Source organism: Embiotoca jacksoni, unplaced genomic scaffold (assembly GCF_022577435.1).
Source record: "Embiotoca jacksoni isolate LCO1_2020_lvr unplaced genomic scaffold, fEmbJac1.0.p SCAF_1, whole genome shotgun sequence".
NCBI classification, from domain to species: Eukaryota; Metazoa; Chordata; class Actinopteri; family Embiotocidae; genus Embiotoca; species Embiotoca jacksoni.
Genome location: NW_027185229.1, coordinates 18,583,198 through 18,599,775, shown reverse-complemented (window position 1 = coordinate 18,599,775; position 16,578 = coordinate 18,583,198). Strand labels below are relative to the sequence as shown.

The window sequence follows — 16,578 nt, the reverse complement described above, 5'->3', positions numbered from 1 at the left end:
CATACAATTAGTCCGATCTTCCTGTGCACTTTATGGTAAGGTGATACACATTCACACAGGCGGCGATTTTTATTTATTTTTTTCACATCTTTTATCATTTAGCAGCTGCAACTGTGCTTCTTTCAGTGTGGATTGCGTGTTTAACTTCATTACGTTTCTTTAAATTATATTTTTGCTCCTCGTTTTTAAAATATGTGGCTCTGCTGTCAGTACACTTGTCCGTGTTTGTGATTGGCCAGATGCTGCAAAACACCTCTTTTATGTGAAAGCTGAAAGCCTGGAGTTAACAGAGAAAGCTGATAACTACCGTCGTAGTGCCGATTATCTGACTTGAGAGTTTCCGCTTTGTTGCGCCAGCTCAGGCAAAGAAAGCCCGGGTATGTTGAACTTGCTTCGCAGTGCCACCTCTCTGGACTGTGAACTCTGAGTATACCACACAAATCCGCAAACATGTCACACCATAAGGATTTTTGTTTGCAAAACAGACTGCCAGCCGCTCTTCTCACACATAACAACTGCAGTCACCTCAGTCGCAGGATCAGCCTGTGTGGATACTCGAAACTTCCTCTCTTCATAATCTTCCTCTGATATATCCTCCACATAACTCCACCAAGCACATGGCCCGCAACGGACTTGATTAGGAGCTTAAGGTCATGTTTTAGATTAGTACTAATTATCATCAGTCCTATACTGAAGTGGTTGTACCACTCCTGAGTACAATGGCTGCTCTCTCTTAGTTGATTTGTTAGCTGGGTCTCATGGATCTCTAAAATAAGTTAAGCTGATTTGTAGATTAATGGTTGTTTCATGGTTGATAATATTTAGTAATCATTGTAAAAAACAACAACAACAAAGAGGTTATTGTCTTGCTATCAGTGCTGTGAGGCTGTACTCAGACACCATGGTGCTTTAACCCGTTCGTTACGCGCATACACGTGTCAGGTGAGAATCCTGCAGCTGTATTTTTAGTAGCATCACAGCCTACATGGAATCAAATTATGCACAGTTTGAAAGCACAAAGCCTCGTGATTCAAACAGTGTAAACCTTTTAAGATACCAAAATCACATCCTCAATAGTTCATTTTATTTGGAACAAGAGTGTGTACCAAGAAAAAAAACAAAAAACCTATTTCTTACCTTGTCTGTCATTTGTAGGGGCACATACTTTTTTTTTTAATCACGTTGTTCTGTGTACTATTTTCACTGTAAGAGTCCAGCGAACATAATTCTTCCAAGCTTTTAGTTTTTTTAGTAATTTTTTTTTTTAAAAAGGCAATGGATGTAAGGGGTTAAAGGACCAGTATGTAGGATTTAAGGGGCTTTATTGGGCCAACTGGAAAAAACATATTATAGTAGTTATTTTTTCATTAGTGTTGAATCACTTGAAACTAAGAATTGTTGTGCTTTCATTACCTCAGAATGAGTCCTTCATATCTGTATGTGACCAAGTGATAATACACAGCGGCCAGAATAAACTGGAACTTGAGACTGATGTAGACAAAGATGTGAGCTTTATTACATTATAAAAAAATAAAACATAGCTCCAGTGTACTGGATAATCCAACTAAACACAGGGAATAATGAAGGGGTTGAAATAACTATATTTAGTACAAAAAAAATAATCAAATCAACCACCAAAGAAATAAAGAATGTGGGTCCAAACAGCACTGTCAGGGAGGCTGGTGGAAAATAAGGTGTACAACAAATAAACGCCACTGCAAAACAAACTAATTGGAGCGAAACCAAACTATTTAACAGCACTACAATATGCTGAAACTTAAAAGAAACTCAAACAAAACATGCATAAAGACTGCCACCATTTTGTTCTCCCTGGCAGCCCAACCACAACCACACTGGAAAGAAATGAAACAGAAAAAAACAGCCCAAACATTTTTGTATTAAAACAAACTAAAACCTAACAAATGGTGGGAAAAGAACAGTGGTTGGCTTCTCTTAGAAGTATCTGTTAAAAGAACTTCCAGGCCTGAAACAAAGCCCTTCCCCTCAGTTGGGAACATGCAGGTGCCTGGAGACAAAATCACCACCAAACGAAGGAAGGCCTCAGCATGAGCACAGGTGTGCAGGAAAGAGGCCCAGGTGAGCTTCCTGCCTCCCTTTGTAGCCTCTCTCCTCCCTTCCTGTCTGCTTGGGTCCTAGTGCTCGACTGGTATCTGCCCGTCCACGTGCAGGAAACCGGTCCTGCACCGACATGTTTCTACAGTAGCCAAGAAGGGACAAATCCAACGTGGATTCCAAAGAGGGCCTTTTGAGTTTTTGCGCTTTTCGCAGCCCCCATAGATTCTCTCACACGCTTGTAAGAGGATGATGAGGTGAGGAATGTTCAATTGGTTGCAATCCTCAACCTCACCAACAGATGTCACTAAGTCTGACACACTGCTCCTTTAAGTTCAATATAGTCTGAGTCACTTGATGAGGAATGAGTATATAAACCTGTCATTTACCAACCATTTCAGTTGCTGTTTGCCTTCCCTTCCCTGACCTGTGTGTTACCATTTGCAAAATCCCTGTCGTAACAAGAGACAATAAAGTCCGACCTCGCGACCTATACGGTGGAACAGGCAAGTTTTGACAAACGTGTGCATCATGCAATAAAGCTGGCCTGCTTGGTTCTTTTCACTCGGGCTGGGAATTAGTCATTGTCCACCGCCTAATGCCGCTCCACCAAAACCTCTCCCAGACACTATTTGGCAAGAGCACAATCGCTGCATCCTGTGCTTAGCACTGCTGATGGATTACTGTGATTAGATTTAAAGAAATATAAACAAGCCTGCGTGTGTTATTACCCCTATAGCCGAGAGATTTATTATTGCAGCCAAACCATACTCCTTTGTGCTGTGCCAGTGCTGGAAAATGGTCAATGCAAGGCTAAGCTAAATGTAAACACGAGCATGCCAGCACCCACCCACACACAATGCTAGCTTGCTCATGTTTAGCAGGTACAATGTTTACTATGTTGACTATGGGATAAACATGCTAAATTTGCCATTAATAAACAAGCTAGTGGTGAGGCAGATGCAAATGTTATTAGGTAGGCCTATGTGATCATAAAGTACTTTTTTTTTTTTTTTACCTGATAATGGCACTGGGAGAGAAGTTAAAAGGATATTCAGTATAGTTTAGAAACCATGAACATCTGTACAAAATATAGCACCAATGTATATATATATATATATATATATATATATATATATATATATATATATGGATTTCCTGTTAATGATTTAAACCCTGCATTTGAAGTCCTGCCGGATGACGACATGCATCTGAAAAAAAACAAAAAACCTGGGAGACCATTTCACAGATTTGATCAAAGACACATCATGACTTGTTTTGTCAGCTGAATTCATATCAGCTGACAAACACTTTCTTCAGTTGAACCCAGCCCTGATCAGCAGTTCTTCACAGGTCTGTTCTCTGCAGCTCTGAGGACAAACACATTTTTCTCCCTTGATGTACAACGGATGAATTTATGTTGCTGATTCCTGGATGTGACGCTCTTCCCAGAATCTTCCTGAATCACCTTTTTTTTCCCTCCACATTGGAGGAAGACAGCGTTTCTTCACTGTGTTCAAGACATCACTCTCAATGACTCTACTAGCAAGTTCTAGACGTGTAACGTGTTCACAGGAAAACTTGATTATATTCAAGATATTTGCAAATTTGTGGTGTTGATTTGTGTAGTGTATTATTAATAAAATACATCTGTGCACTGGGTAGTGAGACAACTTTAAGATATTGTAAAACCAAAAATGAAGCAAGAATATTCAATGAAGTTGACAATATTGTTCCAAAATTGCAGCAGTTAGAGGGATTTTTGCTGGCAGACTTTTTTTCATCTTAGAATATAATGGCAATAAGTGTAGAATTGAAACAGAGCAAACATGGGCCAAACAATGGCTGTAATATGTCCACATATTCACAAGAAAAACAAGTCATTTAGTATTATTTACTCGATTTTGTAGAAATAAAACAAAAAAGGTTTCAGTTGAAAAATAATAATGATATTTTTTTGCTTTACCAGGAGAGTGAAAGTATTTTCTGTGAAAAGAGATTGGGAGATCTACATAGACATTCTGTGCAAAGCCTCAAAGCTTAGTTTTTAAAGCATTTTTGCCTTGAAACATAACATACGTAGTTGTTTGACCTCATGGCTTGAGCAGAAAGCATACAGCAACTTTATAATCTTATTGTCACGATGCAAAAAAAGCACAGTCACCGGATTGCTCAGAAAACCAGGAGATAAAATGAATAAAGCGCCTTTGCTTTTTATTTGAGGATCACTAACCATAAAATGATCACTTTATCTACTGATTAAATGACTGCCTGTGCCAGCATAGTTTAAATGACACAAATTTAAAAACATGAAAGAGGTACAGCCTGAATATTGGGTCAAATTATATTTATAATATAACCAAAGGAAGATGTCTGGCATAAAGGACTCTCAGAGATTGAAATCAAAGCCACACCTGGGCTATTTATGCAAGTATGAAATGCAGTTCTGCACTATAAAAACTAAACAATTAATCCTAAACAATTAGCTGCAGTTTAGAAAATTAATCTATGACCATTTTTAAAAATGTATTTATCATTCAAGTAATCTTTTTAACAAAAAGGACGCAACTATTCTTGTTCAGGCTTCTTAAAAGTGAATTTATCTGCAGGTTTCTTTGTCTTCTGTGAATTCAAAGTGAATCTCTTTGGGTTAAATACTGTTGGTTGGAGAAAATAAGACAATTTAAGATGTCAGTTTTGGTTCTATATACCTTTGCTGGTCATTTTTTGCTTTTTGCTGACACTTAATAACCAAATAATTTGTCAATGAGCCATGGAAATAACTGATCTCCACATTCACATGAAGCTCTGCGCAGAGCCCAGATTTCTCTGGCTTTCTCCCGCTTTAGAACTGTTGTGAGTGCAATGATCTCTTCAAAAGTTTTCACACAAAAACATAAAGTATTACTTATCTGTATTAAAGTAATTGACCTCAATTGGAAGGTGGAAGTGGGGTGGTGCACGTACTCTAACTTTTAATCTTAAAAATTCTTAGTAATCTCTCCTAAAGAGCTATCCAGTTACCAAATTGTATCATTATCCAGTTAGATCATCTTTAATGTGTGGCAAAACTACCTGTTCGCATTATGCAACCCAGGATTGGTGGCCTTTAAATTGCAGACAAATTGGAAACACTGCCATCATATCAAGCATTCAAATGAGGAATATAACTTCTTAAAAATATCATTTATTAGAAGTATTTCAGGCTTTCTGGTTTTAGGATGAATAACAAAACCCAATCATACAAAAGTAATTGTAATGTTCCTTTTTGCTTCATGAGCCACAAAAAAAGAAAACCAAAAACATATTTTTTTAACTGCATCCAGGTGGGACAGATCTGATCTACACGAATTCTTAGAATGGAGCTCATTCCAGGATTTCTTGGAAAAAGTTGAGAATCAGCTATTCGGGATCAGCAGGCTGTCCTGAATATGGTTATGATTATGATACAACATATTTTAGTTCTTGCTTTGTTTCCAACCATGTGTGAGTGAGAGACAGACGGCTCAGACTATTGTTGGAAGCAACATTTTGAAAACTTTTGCCCTGAACAGGATGTGCCTCAGATTTATAACAATAAATACAGCATCATTGTCATCCTCAATGGCCCTTATTTGGCCTGATTCTCGTAAAAATAAACAAGATATCAAGTCAACATGCAGCTGGGACAGAAACAGGCTGATGTGGAAGCGATAGATTCGATAGATTCCCTGGAAAAGAAATGTCAGGAGAGATCAAATGAGCACAAATGCAACTGCAAGTACTTTCAGTACACACTCCCGGCACAAGTAAGCCATTAGAAAGTGTGAGTAAAACGACATTTTCTCTGGCCTAATAGTAGAGTGAACCCATTTTTTTTTATTATTTTTTTTAGCTTATTGTCACAATAACAAATTGTTTTCTAGAGTATAATTACTCCAGTCCTCCCAAGAAAACCTCTCGCCGTGTTTTTCCACCAGAATTGAGGGGAAATCTATATTACTGGAAATAGCCTGTGTGCATTCCTATTATCTTTAATGTTGAGGCGGTGAATTCCCAGAAAGAAGGCTCTGTCAGGGCCGCCCGGCGGGGCGGAGTCAAACCCTGCAATTATTCCTGGAAAGCCGATAGGCAGAAGCTGCCGCGCGGTTCCTGGGAGCGCGCGGCCGGTTCAGCGAAGGCTGGAGCCGCCGGGTGGAACTGGGGGTGGAGATGCGCCACAAAACGCGACCCGACAAAATGTTCGAGGCTCTGCGCGGTTATCCCGAGAATAAGTCGGGAAAAACAGACCGGTGTGACTCCAGAAACGGCGCTAATAGCGGAGCCGCGAGCCGTCAGGAGGCGAAACGACGTAGCCGCGGCTGTTGGTGCGGAATGGGAGTTGGTGCGGCCGGTATGACGTCAGAGCCGCCGGTGCTGTGAAGTTCTCAGAATAGACTTCTAGGAAACGGTAAATTTTAAAAGCCAAGCCTTTACACACTGTCCTTTACACATACGGATCCCATTCTGGCGAGAACACACTCCAAACCGCTGCTGCGGAGTTCTCCATGATCTACACCAAACCTGCTTTTAATTTTTACTGGTTTATTCTAAACCCTGATCGGATACGCGAAACAGATCGTGTCTTTTTTTTAATTTTTTTTTTTAAATTTTTTTTATCGCCTATAAGCCTCCTGTTGATATATATATACCCGATGTCCCATCTTATCTTTTTTTAGTAGATAAGGTGGGTTTTTTTTTTCTTTACATATATACTTGGAAGAGGAATTCTGACCAGGTTATAACCCAGGGGGTTCAAGAAAATAGCATGATTCTTTGTGTAGCTGGGTGAGTTGACCTTTCCTTTGTTTCTCTGTTTTCCTTTACTTGAGGGTGTTAAATCACAGCAGAAAAGAAATATAGTAGTTGGAAGTAATGCGCTCTTAATTTGTGTTAAGTGATATGTAAAAGTTGGTTCGTATTCTAAAGGTGAAAACTAGAAGTCGTCTTGAAAATTCAAAACGCAGGCCTACAATACCAAAACTAAACGCTGATCTTAATTAAAACATCATTATTCGTAACTTAGGTTATTGATTTTAACATATGGCACAGTTTCCTATTTTTTTACTTCACCAGGGAAGTTACGATTTTTCAGGCAGCAATACCAATGAGCTACAGATAAACAAACAAACAAAAAAAACTTTGCCCAAAACAAGTCTGAACAGAAATGTGATTATATATTATGAAAAAGACCAAATATTCTCACAGGGTTAGATCAACTTGGAAACCTTCGACCTGCTGTAATCATTTCTTCTGCTGTGCTTGTTTATGTCAATTCAACCACATCCTCCATCTTATTTCCAGTCCCAGAGGTCTTCTGCCCACTGCTCAGTCTACTGAAGCCCACCGGGGCATGCGAGCAGGAACAGTACCTCCTACCCCTTGCCTTCAAAGCACCCCTTCACTATGGGACCCCACAAAGGATCTGCGCGCAATCGCCAGCAACTTTTGCTATTTAGAGAATTCAGGTACAGTAATAAAAGTGTTTCACATTTCACGCCGATTCCTAGAAATACGATTCTTAAAAATCACAACCTGTTACAGGCACCATCTGTTACATTTCATTTTCTGCTGTAAGCGGTTTAATTTAAATGATTTGGTGAAACATCAAGCCACATACAGGACAGTAACAGGATAGGACAGGCTGTTCACAGTGACTAATATCTAGGAATTTGTGTGCGTAGGATGGTACTGGGGAGCTGTGACTGCAGCTCAGGCCCATGCTGCACTTCAAGAGGCTTCCGAAGGAGCCTTTTTGGTACGGGACAGCAGCCATCCTCTGTACATGCTGACCCTCTCCGTCAGGACTGCCCGCGGACCCACAAGTATACGGATCCAGTACAGCGGGGCCCAGTTTCTGCTCGACTCCAGCTCCCCGGCCCGACCCAACCTGTCGTCCTTTCCCAGCGTGCCCAGTCTGGTGCAGCACTACATGGGACCAGAGAGGAAAGCAGAGGAGGGGAAGGTGGAAGAGACGGCTCCTTCGAAACCTTCTCAGCGGACAATTCAGGAGACGTCTGTGGTACTAAAACTGAAGCGTGCCGTGTACAAACCTCAGAGCCTCCCCTCTCTACAGCACCTCACACGCCTCGTCATTAACAGACACACCGACTGCCCTGACCAGCTACCACTCCCGAGGCCTCTGCTGCGTTACCTGCACGACTATCCCTTCAAGGTATGAGGGGTCCGGCAAATCCATTATTATGGCTGAATTTCAGCTGACTTAAAGGTAAAGAAGAACTGTCACACGGGTCCTTTGTGCCTGCAAAGGATTGCTGCTTCAGCATTTGGAGGCCAGTCACAACTGGACACAGGGTCACATTGTTGCTTACAAAATATGTGCAAATTCTGTTGATACTGACGTGTCTGGTTTCAGAACTAATATGTCGAGGACTGGGTGGCGAAGCACGCCAGAAAAAAAAAAAAAAGACTTGTGAGCAGAACGCAGTACTGTAATCAACACCTATTTTATGATGGATGTGGAAATTGTCCACATCTATTTTACCATAATCCCTCTGGATGCACACACTGTTCGCTAAGAAGTATGCTTATTCCATTGAGACACCTTTTACACCATTTTATTTTTCTCAGTAAAGCATTTTTTGTACCTTTTTACATGTGTACCTTTTTCTATTAAAATACCCAACTGGAATCTAAGCTGCGTTACATTGTTTTCTCATTAATCTGTAATGCTTAAAATACCACTATTAGTCACAGGGTAAAGGGAAACGCTGTCATCATCATCATCGGCATTAATCGCCACATGATGAATGCACTTGTGACACATTTCGAAATGTTTTTTTTTTTTGCCCTCAATCCCCTTTGAAACACAAAGACTTTGAGCTTAAAGCAAGTGAGAGAGTCAGATTGTGTGAGGAAGTAAGGCCACATTGTGTATGCTTTTGCTCAACAATGCGTGCCGCCAGCATCTCAGTCAGCGAGTGGACAAGCGAAGGGGAGGACCGCTGATCAGCAGATTCACAGAACTACTGAATGCTTCCTGGGAGGAGGGAGAGATTCTGAGAGGGAGGGTTCTAAGAAAAGCCTCGGTAATTAACTTCAGCTTTGAGCCCGCTTTTGTGCTGTCTCGCACACATTTTTATTGTGACGCAGAATGTGATCACAAATGTTAACGGATTAAAAGTGCAACAGTGAGATGGAAATTGTATGTGCTCGTGCAAATTGGGAATTTTGAGTGATCAAATCAGTGTGAGTGTGTGCTTAGTGGCTCAGTGGGGGTGGGGGAGCTGAGTCCGCGGCAACCTAAGCTAAAGCCAGTGTAATAGGATCTCCGTTTCCCCAGTCCTGATCCAGCTTTCGGTCCTTGCTTTACTTCTCTTTCTGAAGGATGCAGAATCGTGGCCTAAAAAACAAAATGAAGTTGGTGTCACAGATGCTGAATCTGAACTCGCATTGTAAAAGAAACACAAAGTAAGACGACAGAAGATTTTTTTTTTTTGTCAGTGCAGCCTTTTAGTTTAAATCAAATCGACAGTGATGGCCAAAAATGATGTACATGAATACAACATCATCATGAAATCACAGCATGCGAGATGATGACTAAATTATTTAATGATTTCCAGGTCACGGATATGAATAGGTTTTTCAAACCTGCCGGTGATGTCGTGCCGCGTCTCAATATACTGCAGCTCTTCCACATTCACCTCCACCCACTGTTGAATAAGCGGAGGGTGTCTGGGGTCCACCTCCAAGTAAACACGACTGTTATTTACCAGAAAAAGAAGACGAAATGGATTCAAATGCATGAATCGGCAGTACAGGCTTATCAAAAGCAATGAGATGAGAGCAGTGGCACATATCTGGAACTGTATTCACTGGAAGTCTTTTAGAGAGCTTAACTCATTAAAGAGGGAACACGATACATGTGTTTTCCAGAACATGCTGTTCTTGTGACAAGCTGCCGCCACCGTTGGGAATTAAACCCATGTGGGTTTGTCTGTGTGTGTGTGTTTGTATTGGTCAGTTACCCATGATGTGACAGAATCTGTGGAGCCAGAGTCAAAATCTGTTTGATCACTTTGAGGCCGTCTTTGCCGCCATCTAAAGCAGCGTGGTCCTCGAATCTGGGAGCAGCAGACAGTAATGACACATCACTAAAATGCATACATGGTAAAAAAAACAAAAACAAGTTTTATTCTTATGTTATTAATTTTTATAAGTTTTACTTGGTATTTTGGTAACTCTGAAACAAACATCAAATGTAATATGTATATTTTTTTTTTAAATTTGTTAATAATTATAAAAAAAACCAAATCATTTTATTTTAACCCCCTCATTACCATTCAGTCTATATAACCAGTTGATCAAAGGTTTCTATCACACACACACACACACACACACACACACACACACACAACCAAAAAAAAAACCCAATACATTTACAACCTGTTTAATTTAAATTTAGTTATGGCCAGAGTGTACTGTCATCTTTTTTTGAGCATATGCAATTTACTTATTCTATAGAAATGTATAATTACAAGTAAAATGTCTTAAAATTGCAGCACGTACAAAAGCCAAATCAAATATGAACTTAAGCAAATGAGCAAAGCCAGCTTGTTTGCCAGCCATGGCTAAAGCTCATTGTTTTCCACTCTTTTGCGGTTTCTTAAGTTAAATATAGCGATATGGATTAACCAAAATTGAGGTAATTTAGTTTGTTGTGGCACACATATAAATTAATTCCCAAATTCAGTCCGAGACAATAAAATCAGCTAAATTAGGCCTGCTAACAGGTCGGTAGCCTAGTTTAGCACAAAGCAGTAACTGCTGTTTCAGCTCGGGCCAATAGTGTAATTCATAATTGAGGGTGGATGTAATAAACTGTAAATTAATTTTGTTACATTAATCTCAAGGTGTGTGTGTGTATATATATATATATAAACTAATGGTAGAGGAAAAGTAGTATTTTGTTTGCTTAATCTTCATATTCCCAGATGTTTTTCCAAAGGCAGAGTGCCTCTGTGTCTATTAAAGTTATATGTTTCCATCTGGAAAATGGGCTTACCTCGACAGCCCCGAAACTCGTATCCCTTTTTAAAAATAAATTTCTACATAACTATAAATTCGTCTGAGGCACAACATACCAGGTAATTAATGCTTCAAGACATATTTGTGAATTATGTTCTTACAATTTGAATCCACCTGTGAATGAGTTGATGATACTTTCTTTATTCACAAAGATTTGTTTATATGCATTATTTACTGTATATCTTAAACATTTCTATCAGTTATTCATATACACCAGTTACAGACACTCATCTGGAGGAGTTATTGTTGTTGAAAAAGCCATTATACAGTCCCATTTTTAAACTACTAATTATAGTTCAATTGAATGTGTAAAATATTTGCTAACAAATTATTTTATTTAGGTAAAATACAAGTCAATTTTCAAGGCTGAAGGCATTTTAGTCACCTCAAAATTTCAGGTTCCAGAGCTGTCATATCCTCTGAAAACAGGTACGGAGGATTACTGACCAAAGCGGAAACGGGGCTACAGTGGCTCAGCACAGTTTCTGCATCTGACAAAACACATATTTAAACCTTTTATCATCAGTGTGTTTAAGTTTGTCATTTCAAAAATACAGAATTCATTTTTTTTTTCACTTACCTCTCATTACATCTATATGATAAATCTGTAATCTGTCCTGTAGCCTCAACCTGTAGAAGTGAGTCATTTTTTCTTTTTTAGATAGCACCAAACCACAACAACAGTCGTCTTGGACACTTAACACAGAAACGTCCTGACAAATCAACTTTACAACGTTAGAATTTTTGTTTAATCAAACTGCATTATCAAATTCTATTATATTACTTCATGCCCCAATTTAAATAACATGTATTGTAAGTATTAAACGATATCAAATCAGTAAGACATTTAGAACTTTGTTTACATCCTATATGATGCAATTACCTTAATGCATTCTCTGTTGTTAAAGCCACCGCATCTTGGCTTTGATCCAAGGCAAAGGCTTTAAGCTGGTGAAAGAGAAACAAACACCACCTTTACAAACTGCTCTTTACTGTTTGGATACTAATACCTCTGGTGGAATTCATTTTTTGCTGTATTTGTCTGTTCGAGAAAATGAAGATATTTTTACTACTTTATTATCATAAAAGAAGAAAAATAAGCATCAGATTATGACCGGACAGTAGATAGTATGTTTGGATCAGCAGTGAGCTGAGAATATGTACAGAGTATTGTGATGTGAAGAAAATGGTGTATCCAACCACAAAGCTATTTCACTGAGCCATGGGTATTTCATGAATAGCTAATAAAAAAAAAAATGTGTCATTGGCAATTAACCTAATACTTTTATCTTCTATTAAGCAATAAATAATTTAGTCTTTAAAATGTCTAAATTAATACAAAGCTAATACAATGTACCAAAAAGTACCAAATTAGTCTAGCCTAAATAAAACAATAAAAAAAACTTACAATATTCATATGTTTTAAACCTTGACCAAGAACTTAAGTGGCAGTGTACGTCCATGTCTGTTCAGACTTTTATAATACTTAGTAAAGACTTGGAAGGAATCCTTAATGTGTTCACATGCTTGGGCAATAAAGCCGACTGACAGAATAATGCTTCAAATGTAGATGTTGCTGCAAAGAAGCTACAAATTCCAAAATGTGGATGCTTCACACTCATCTTCAACCTGACAGCACAGAACATCTCTAAAGGCACCACAGTTTATGTTGGCACAGTAATATGGTGTCACCAATTCAGTATCCAAACAAATGGAAAGTTGTTTTAACAAGAAACTTTTATAACAATATACTATTTAACTTAAGGTGATATATATATATATATGTGTGTGTGTGACTGTATCCGAAGGTGGCAGTCAGACTCACCATGCTGACCCTCTGTGCATGAGCCTGTCCTTTCAACTGAAATATATTGACTCAGTAATTCTTTGATTTGTAATTCTTTGATTTGTGATTCTTGAATCTTTAATCTTGTAATTCTTAATCATTCGTATTGACAGTCTTATATTATTAGTTTTTTAGATTTACAAAAGACAGTTTATTGTATCATTGTTTATTTGTTCATTTTTCAATGGAAATACATAATTTCAACAACATTCCGCGATCTACTCAGAACTGGGTCGCGTTGTAGTGGTAGATTGCGATCTACGGGTTGGAGATCCCTGGTCTTCAGTCATGCTAAATGTTAAATAGTAACGCCACAGATTTTACAGATCAAAGTCTGCTTACAGGCCTTGGGGAGAACTGCTGCTATAAAAAGCTGTATAAACTCTTTGATGAATGTTTCGTTGGTTAAGGTGGAAGGCCACAACTTGAAATGAGGTGTGGCATTACAAAGAAGTGAGTTTACGAGACCTCTGCCGCCTCCTAATCCCTACATTAGCTGCTAGTATATCACCCCTGAATAGCCAACTAAATTAAAGCTGTCATTTTACATTATGGGTAATGCGAGTACCAGGTTCTTACAAAGAAGTACAATGTGCAGAATAACTTTCCATCAACAGTTTGACCCTGTTAGAAGAGAGCACTGCCAAATTGGTGAAGAAATCTCTTAATGTCAGCGTTGCTTAATGCTTACAATGGGAAAGCTAACGAGTACGATCAGCAGATATATTCACCATGCCCAACATGTTAGTGCAGTGTGTTAACGTGTTTATTATGTCATTATTTGTGCTAGAGGCAATGTCAGAGGATTAAAAGTAATTCCAGTTCATCCTGAGGAGGAGAACATGAAGGCCCCCTGCCAACTTTTACACACAAAATGATGAAACTAATCAGCACACATAGTCTTGGAGCAATGAAAGTCTGTGCACATGTTTTGCCAAACCACCTATGAGATGTTGAGATATTTCACCGGACAAGTGAATACTTCGACCTGCTGATGGTGTGAGAGGGACTGAGGGGTAACCTAATACCAACGGCTGTCATCCGACCAACTGTTGTCGCCATTCGGCTAGCTAAAATGTGGCTTAACATCTATTTCACGTGAGGAACACAAACTTTACCTGATGCAGACTCTTCAGCAGACTAAGCGAAATAGCACCGGAGCCACATCCCACTTCCAAGCATGTTAGCTCAGTGTCTGCACCCGCTTGAGTCTCAGTCTTCATCTGCAGGTCAGTGAGCACAAGTTCAACCAACTCCTGCACCAACAAAGAAAAAAAACAAAACAATACCACATTTCTGGTTGTGTGATGAATCACTTTATGTTGTGCACATGTGCAGCCTGTTTTTGTCCACTCCAACCTCTGTTTCAGGTCTCGGTATGAAGACGGGAGGCCTCATCTTCAGCGTAAGGTCTCTGAAGTCCCACTCCTCAATCACATACTGCACTGGCATTCTACACCAAACACACACAGTAAGTGTTTGAATTGTGTGGTGTTTATACAAAGATTTAAGTAGAAACCTACCCAGACAGACGTCTAGTGCAGAGCTTCCACACCTGCTCTGTTTTTTCCCGACTGAGAAAGTCTGTTAACCTCTCCGCCTCGAGACTTTCTATCTGTATAAAGAAATGGCATGTAAGAACAGGAAGAGACGCAGTTAATTTGAACGCGGCTATAGAGACATTTCATAAGGTAATGCAAATGAGCTCAACAAATTTCAACTTACAGTTTTAGCTCCAAGCAGATGAGCGACGATGTACTGGCTGGACTGTTCAGGCTCCGTCACACCTTTCTCCTCAAAGTACCTCTTCCATAAGTTCACTGCCTGAAGTGCTGTGATCCTGCCTGCAGGTACAGCTGGAGCGCTGCATGTACGCACAGCATGGGAGATCCAAATCCCCTAAAAGCATCACATTAAAGATCATTTTTACATAACTCCACATTAAGGGGAATTCCCACTACAACTGTAAACATGCAAGCCTATTACTCCTTTCATTCACATATTTGGATTCAACAAAAATATAAATTCAATACTTTTGTTTTTGCTCTCATGAGTTGATCCATGACGTCTTTTATGCACGCAAAAAGTTATTTTTTTCTCAAACTTTGTTCACAAATTTCTGCACTTCACCTTTGCCAAGATAATTCAACAAGATGCTGATTGGACAGCATGAATATTGCACAGCCCACTCTAAAATGAGTAATTTTATCATACAACACGATGCCACAGATGTCACAAGTTTTGAAAGATTGTGAAATTGGCAAGTCCACGACAGGGATTCCTCCAGATCTGTGGCTTGTAAATTGAATGTTCATTTCACTACTGTGAGCCATCTCAAACACTGAGAAAGAATTTGTGAAAAAAAATATGAGAGTAATAAACCTTTTGTGTGCACAGAAAAACTCTTCGACTTATTTTGACTGGTGAAAAGTGTGAGCAAAAACAAAAGTGTTGCATTTATATTTTTGTTAAGTGTAAGTAGCTGATGAAGTCAGGGATTCAGGCTGCTGCTGGGTATTCACAATGAATTTCTGCACAGATTAGATCCAGTTTGTCCCCCACTTTCAGTCCGATAGTCATCACCTTTCTTTACATAACCAAGCTCAATAAATAAAAATAAAAAAGCATGATTTGTGGTATCATGTGATCCGTGTGTTATATGAATAATTAAACTGCTACAATTAGAAAAATAAAGTAGTAGTCACAGAGAAGCAGCTACAGCCAGTTATTTTTGACTCATTATAAACAAACCAGTGTTGTCATTTTGTCCTTGTGTGGTCAAAACATCTATCCTCAGAGTCCACTTCCTTAAGACAAAAATTTACACGAGCGGTTACCTTTGGTCCACCAATTCTGCACCCAAAACCTCTGAAGCTTGCACACAGCGATCTTCTCCACATGGTTAACGTTAACACCATCAGTACTCATTCAATTATCAGCACTCACAGCAGCGCAGCTTGTATGGAGTCGGGCAGTTGTCTGTTAACAGGGAGTGATCCCATAAGCACCCTTTCTATATTACTTTTATCGCCGTATATGTAACGTAAGCAACATTGTCTGTGATCGGACTAGTTGTCAGTGTTAGTTGTGTTTCCTACACATGGCGCAAACACTTTTACACGTGACCAGACACAGACGCACAACGCTTCCACATGCGGCGGATTTCTGCGCAGCACTGACTCTAGTGAACCTTGGTGCATTTAAGTACTGTGGGAAATATTAAACTTCTCAGCATAGTACGCAGCAAAAAGCCAAATAGCGCTGGAAAGCACGGCACATTACAGCTAAATTATCACATTAAGATAAGTTGCACGGCACATTACAGCTAAATTATCACATTAAGATGAGTTAATGTGTATCGTGCGAGGGGCTGGCGGTCACTTTTTAGCAAGCGCATCAACCATTAAGTATCTGGAGGACAACTTTTCCGTTTCCTTCGGCACCAAAAAGTAAATTACGTAACCTGCAGCAGATTTTGTGCTATTTTTGTACAAGCTGTTTGTTTTTACAAAAGTTTTTCATGGTACACAGGCTACGACGTCCACTTTTTTTTTTTTTTTTTTTAACTTCGTGTAAGACGTCCCTTATTTCTC

At 39.3% G+C, this 16,578-nt stretch overlaps 2 protein-coding genes across 3 annotated transcripts; one reads left to right on the top strand and one right to left on the bottom strand.

The window, feature by feature from the left end:
• The first annotated feature begins 6,202 nt into the window (after positions 1 to 6,202).
• cisha (cytokine inducible SH2-containing protein a) lies at positions 6,203 to 8,748 on the top strand. 2 transcript variants are annotated; one of them, XM_069145402.1, is made up of 3 exons: positions 6,203 to 6,879; positions 7,396 to 7,559; positions 7,776 to 8,748. In XM_069145402.1, exons 1-3 carry the CDS (start codon positions 6,860 to 6,862, stop codon positions 8,270 to 8,272), a joined length of 681 nt encoding a protein of 226 aa, XP_069001503.1. In that variant the 5' UTR covers positions 6,203 to 6,859; the 3' UTR covers positions 8,273 to 8,748. The 2 variants fall into 2 exon arrangements, with proteins under 2 accessions (XP_069001503.1, XP_069001511.1); XM_069145410.1 differs by having other exon boundaries at positions 6,204 to 6,502.
• Positions 8,654 to 16,084, bottom strand: hemk1 (HemK methyltransferase family member 1). The gene is made up of 11 exons (XM_069145390.1): positions 15,823 to 16,084; positions 14,711 to 14,884; positions 14,509 to 14,600; positions 14,345 to 14,438; positions 14,104 to 14,241; positions 12,023 to 12,087; positions 11,720 to 11,769; positions 11,525 to 11,630; positions 10,080 to 10,175; positions 9,703 to 9,813; positions 8,654 to 9,454 (listed from the first exon to the last, which is right to left on the bottom strand). The coding sequence occupies exons 1-11, from the start codon at positions 15,901 to 15,903 to the stop codon at positions 9,421 to 9,423; spliced, it is 1,041 nt and encodes a 346-aa protein (XP_069001491.1). The 5' UTR covers positions 15,904 to 16,084; the 3' UTR covers positions 8,654 to 9,420.
• Between the last annotated feature and the right edge of the window lie 494 nt (positions 16,085 to 16,578).

Coding starts and splice junctions, on each gene's coding strand:
- cisha (XM_069145402.1), top strand. CDS start 6,860: ATGATTCTTTGTGTAGCTGG. Junction 6,880..7,395: donor ATGATTCTTTGTGTAGCTGG/GTGAGTTGACCT, acceptor TCTTATTTCCAG/TCCCAGAGGTCTTCTGCCCA. Junction 7,560..7,775: donor TTGCTATTTAGAGAATTCAG/GTACAGTAATAA, acceptor TTGTGTGCGTAG/GATGGTACTGGGGAGCTGTG.
- hemk1 (XM_069145390.1), bottom strand. CDS start 15,903: ATGGTGTTAACGTTAACCATGTGGAGAAGATCGCTGTGTGCAAGCTTC. Junction 14,242..14,344: donor TACCGAGACCTGAAACAGAG/GTTGGAGTGGAC, acceptor TTGTTGGTGCAG/GAGTTGGTTGAACTTGTGCT. Junction 11,631..11,719: donor TCATATAGATGTAATGAGAG/GTAAGTGAAAAA, acceptor GTGTTTTGTCAG/ATGCAGAAACTGTGCTGAGC.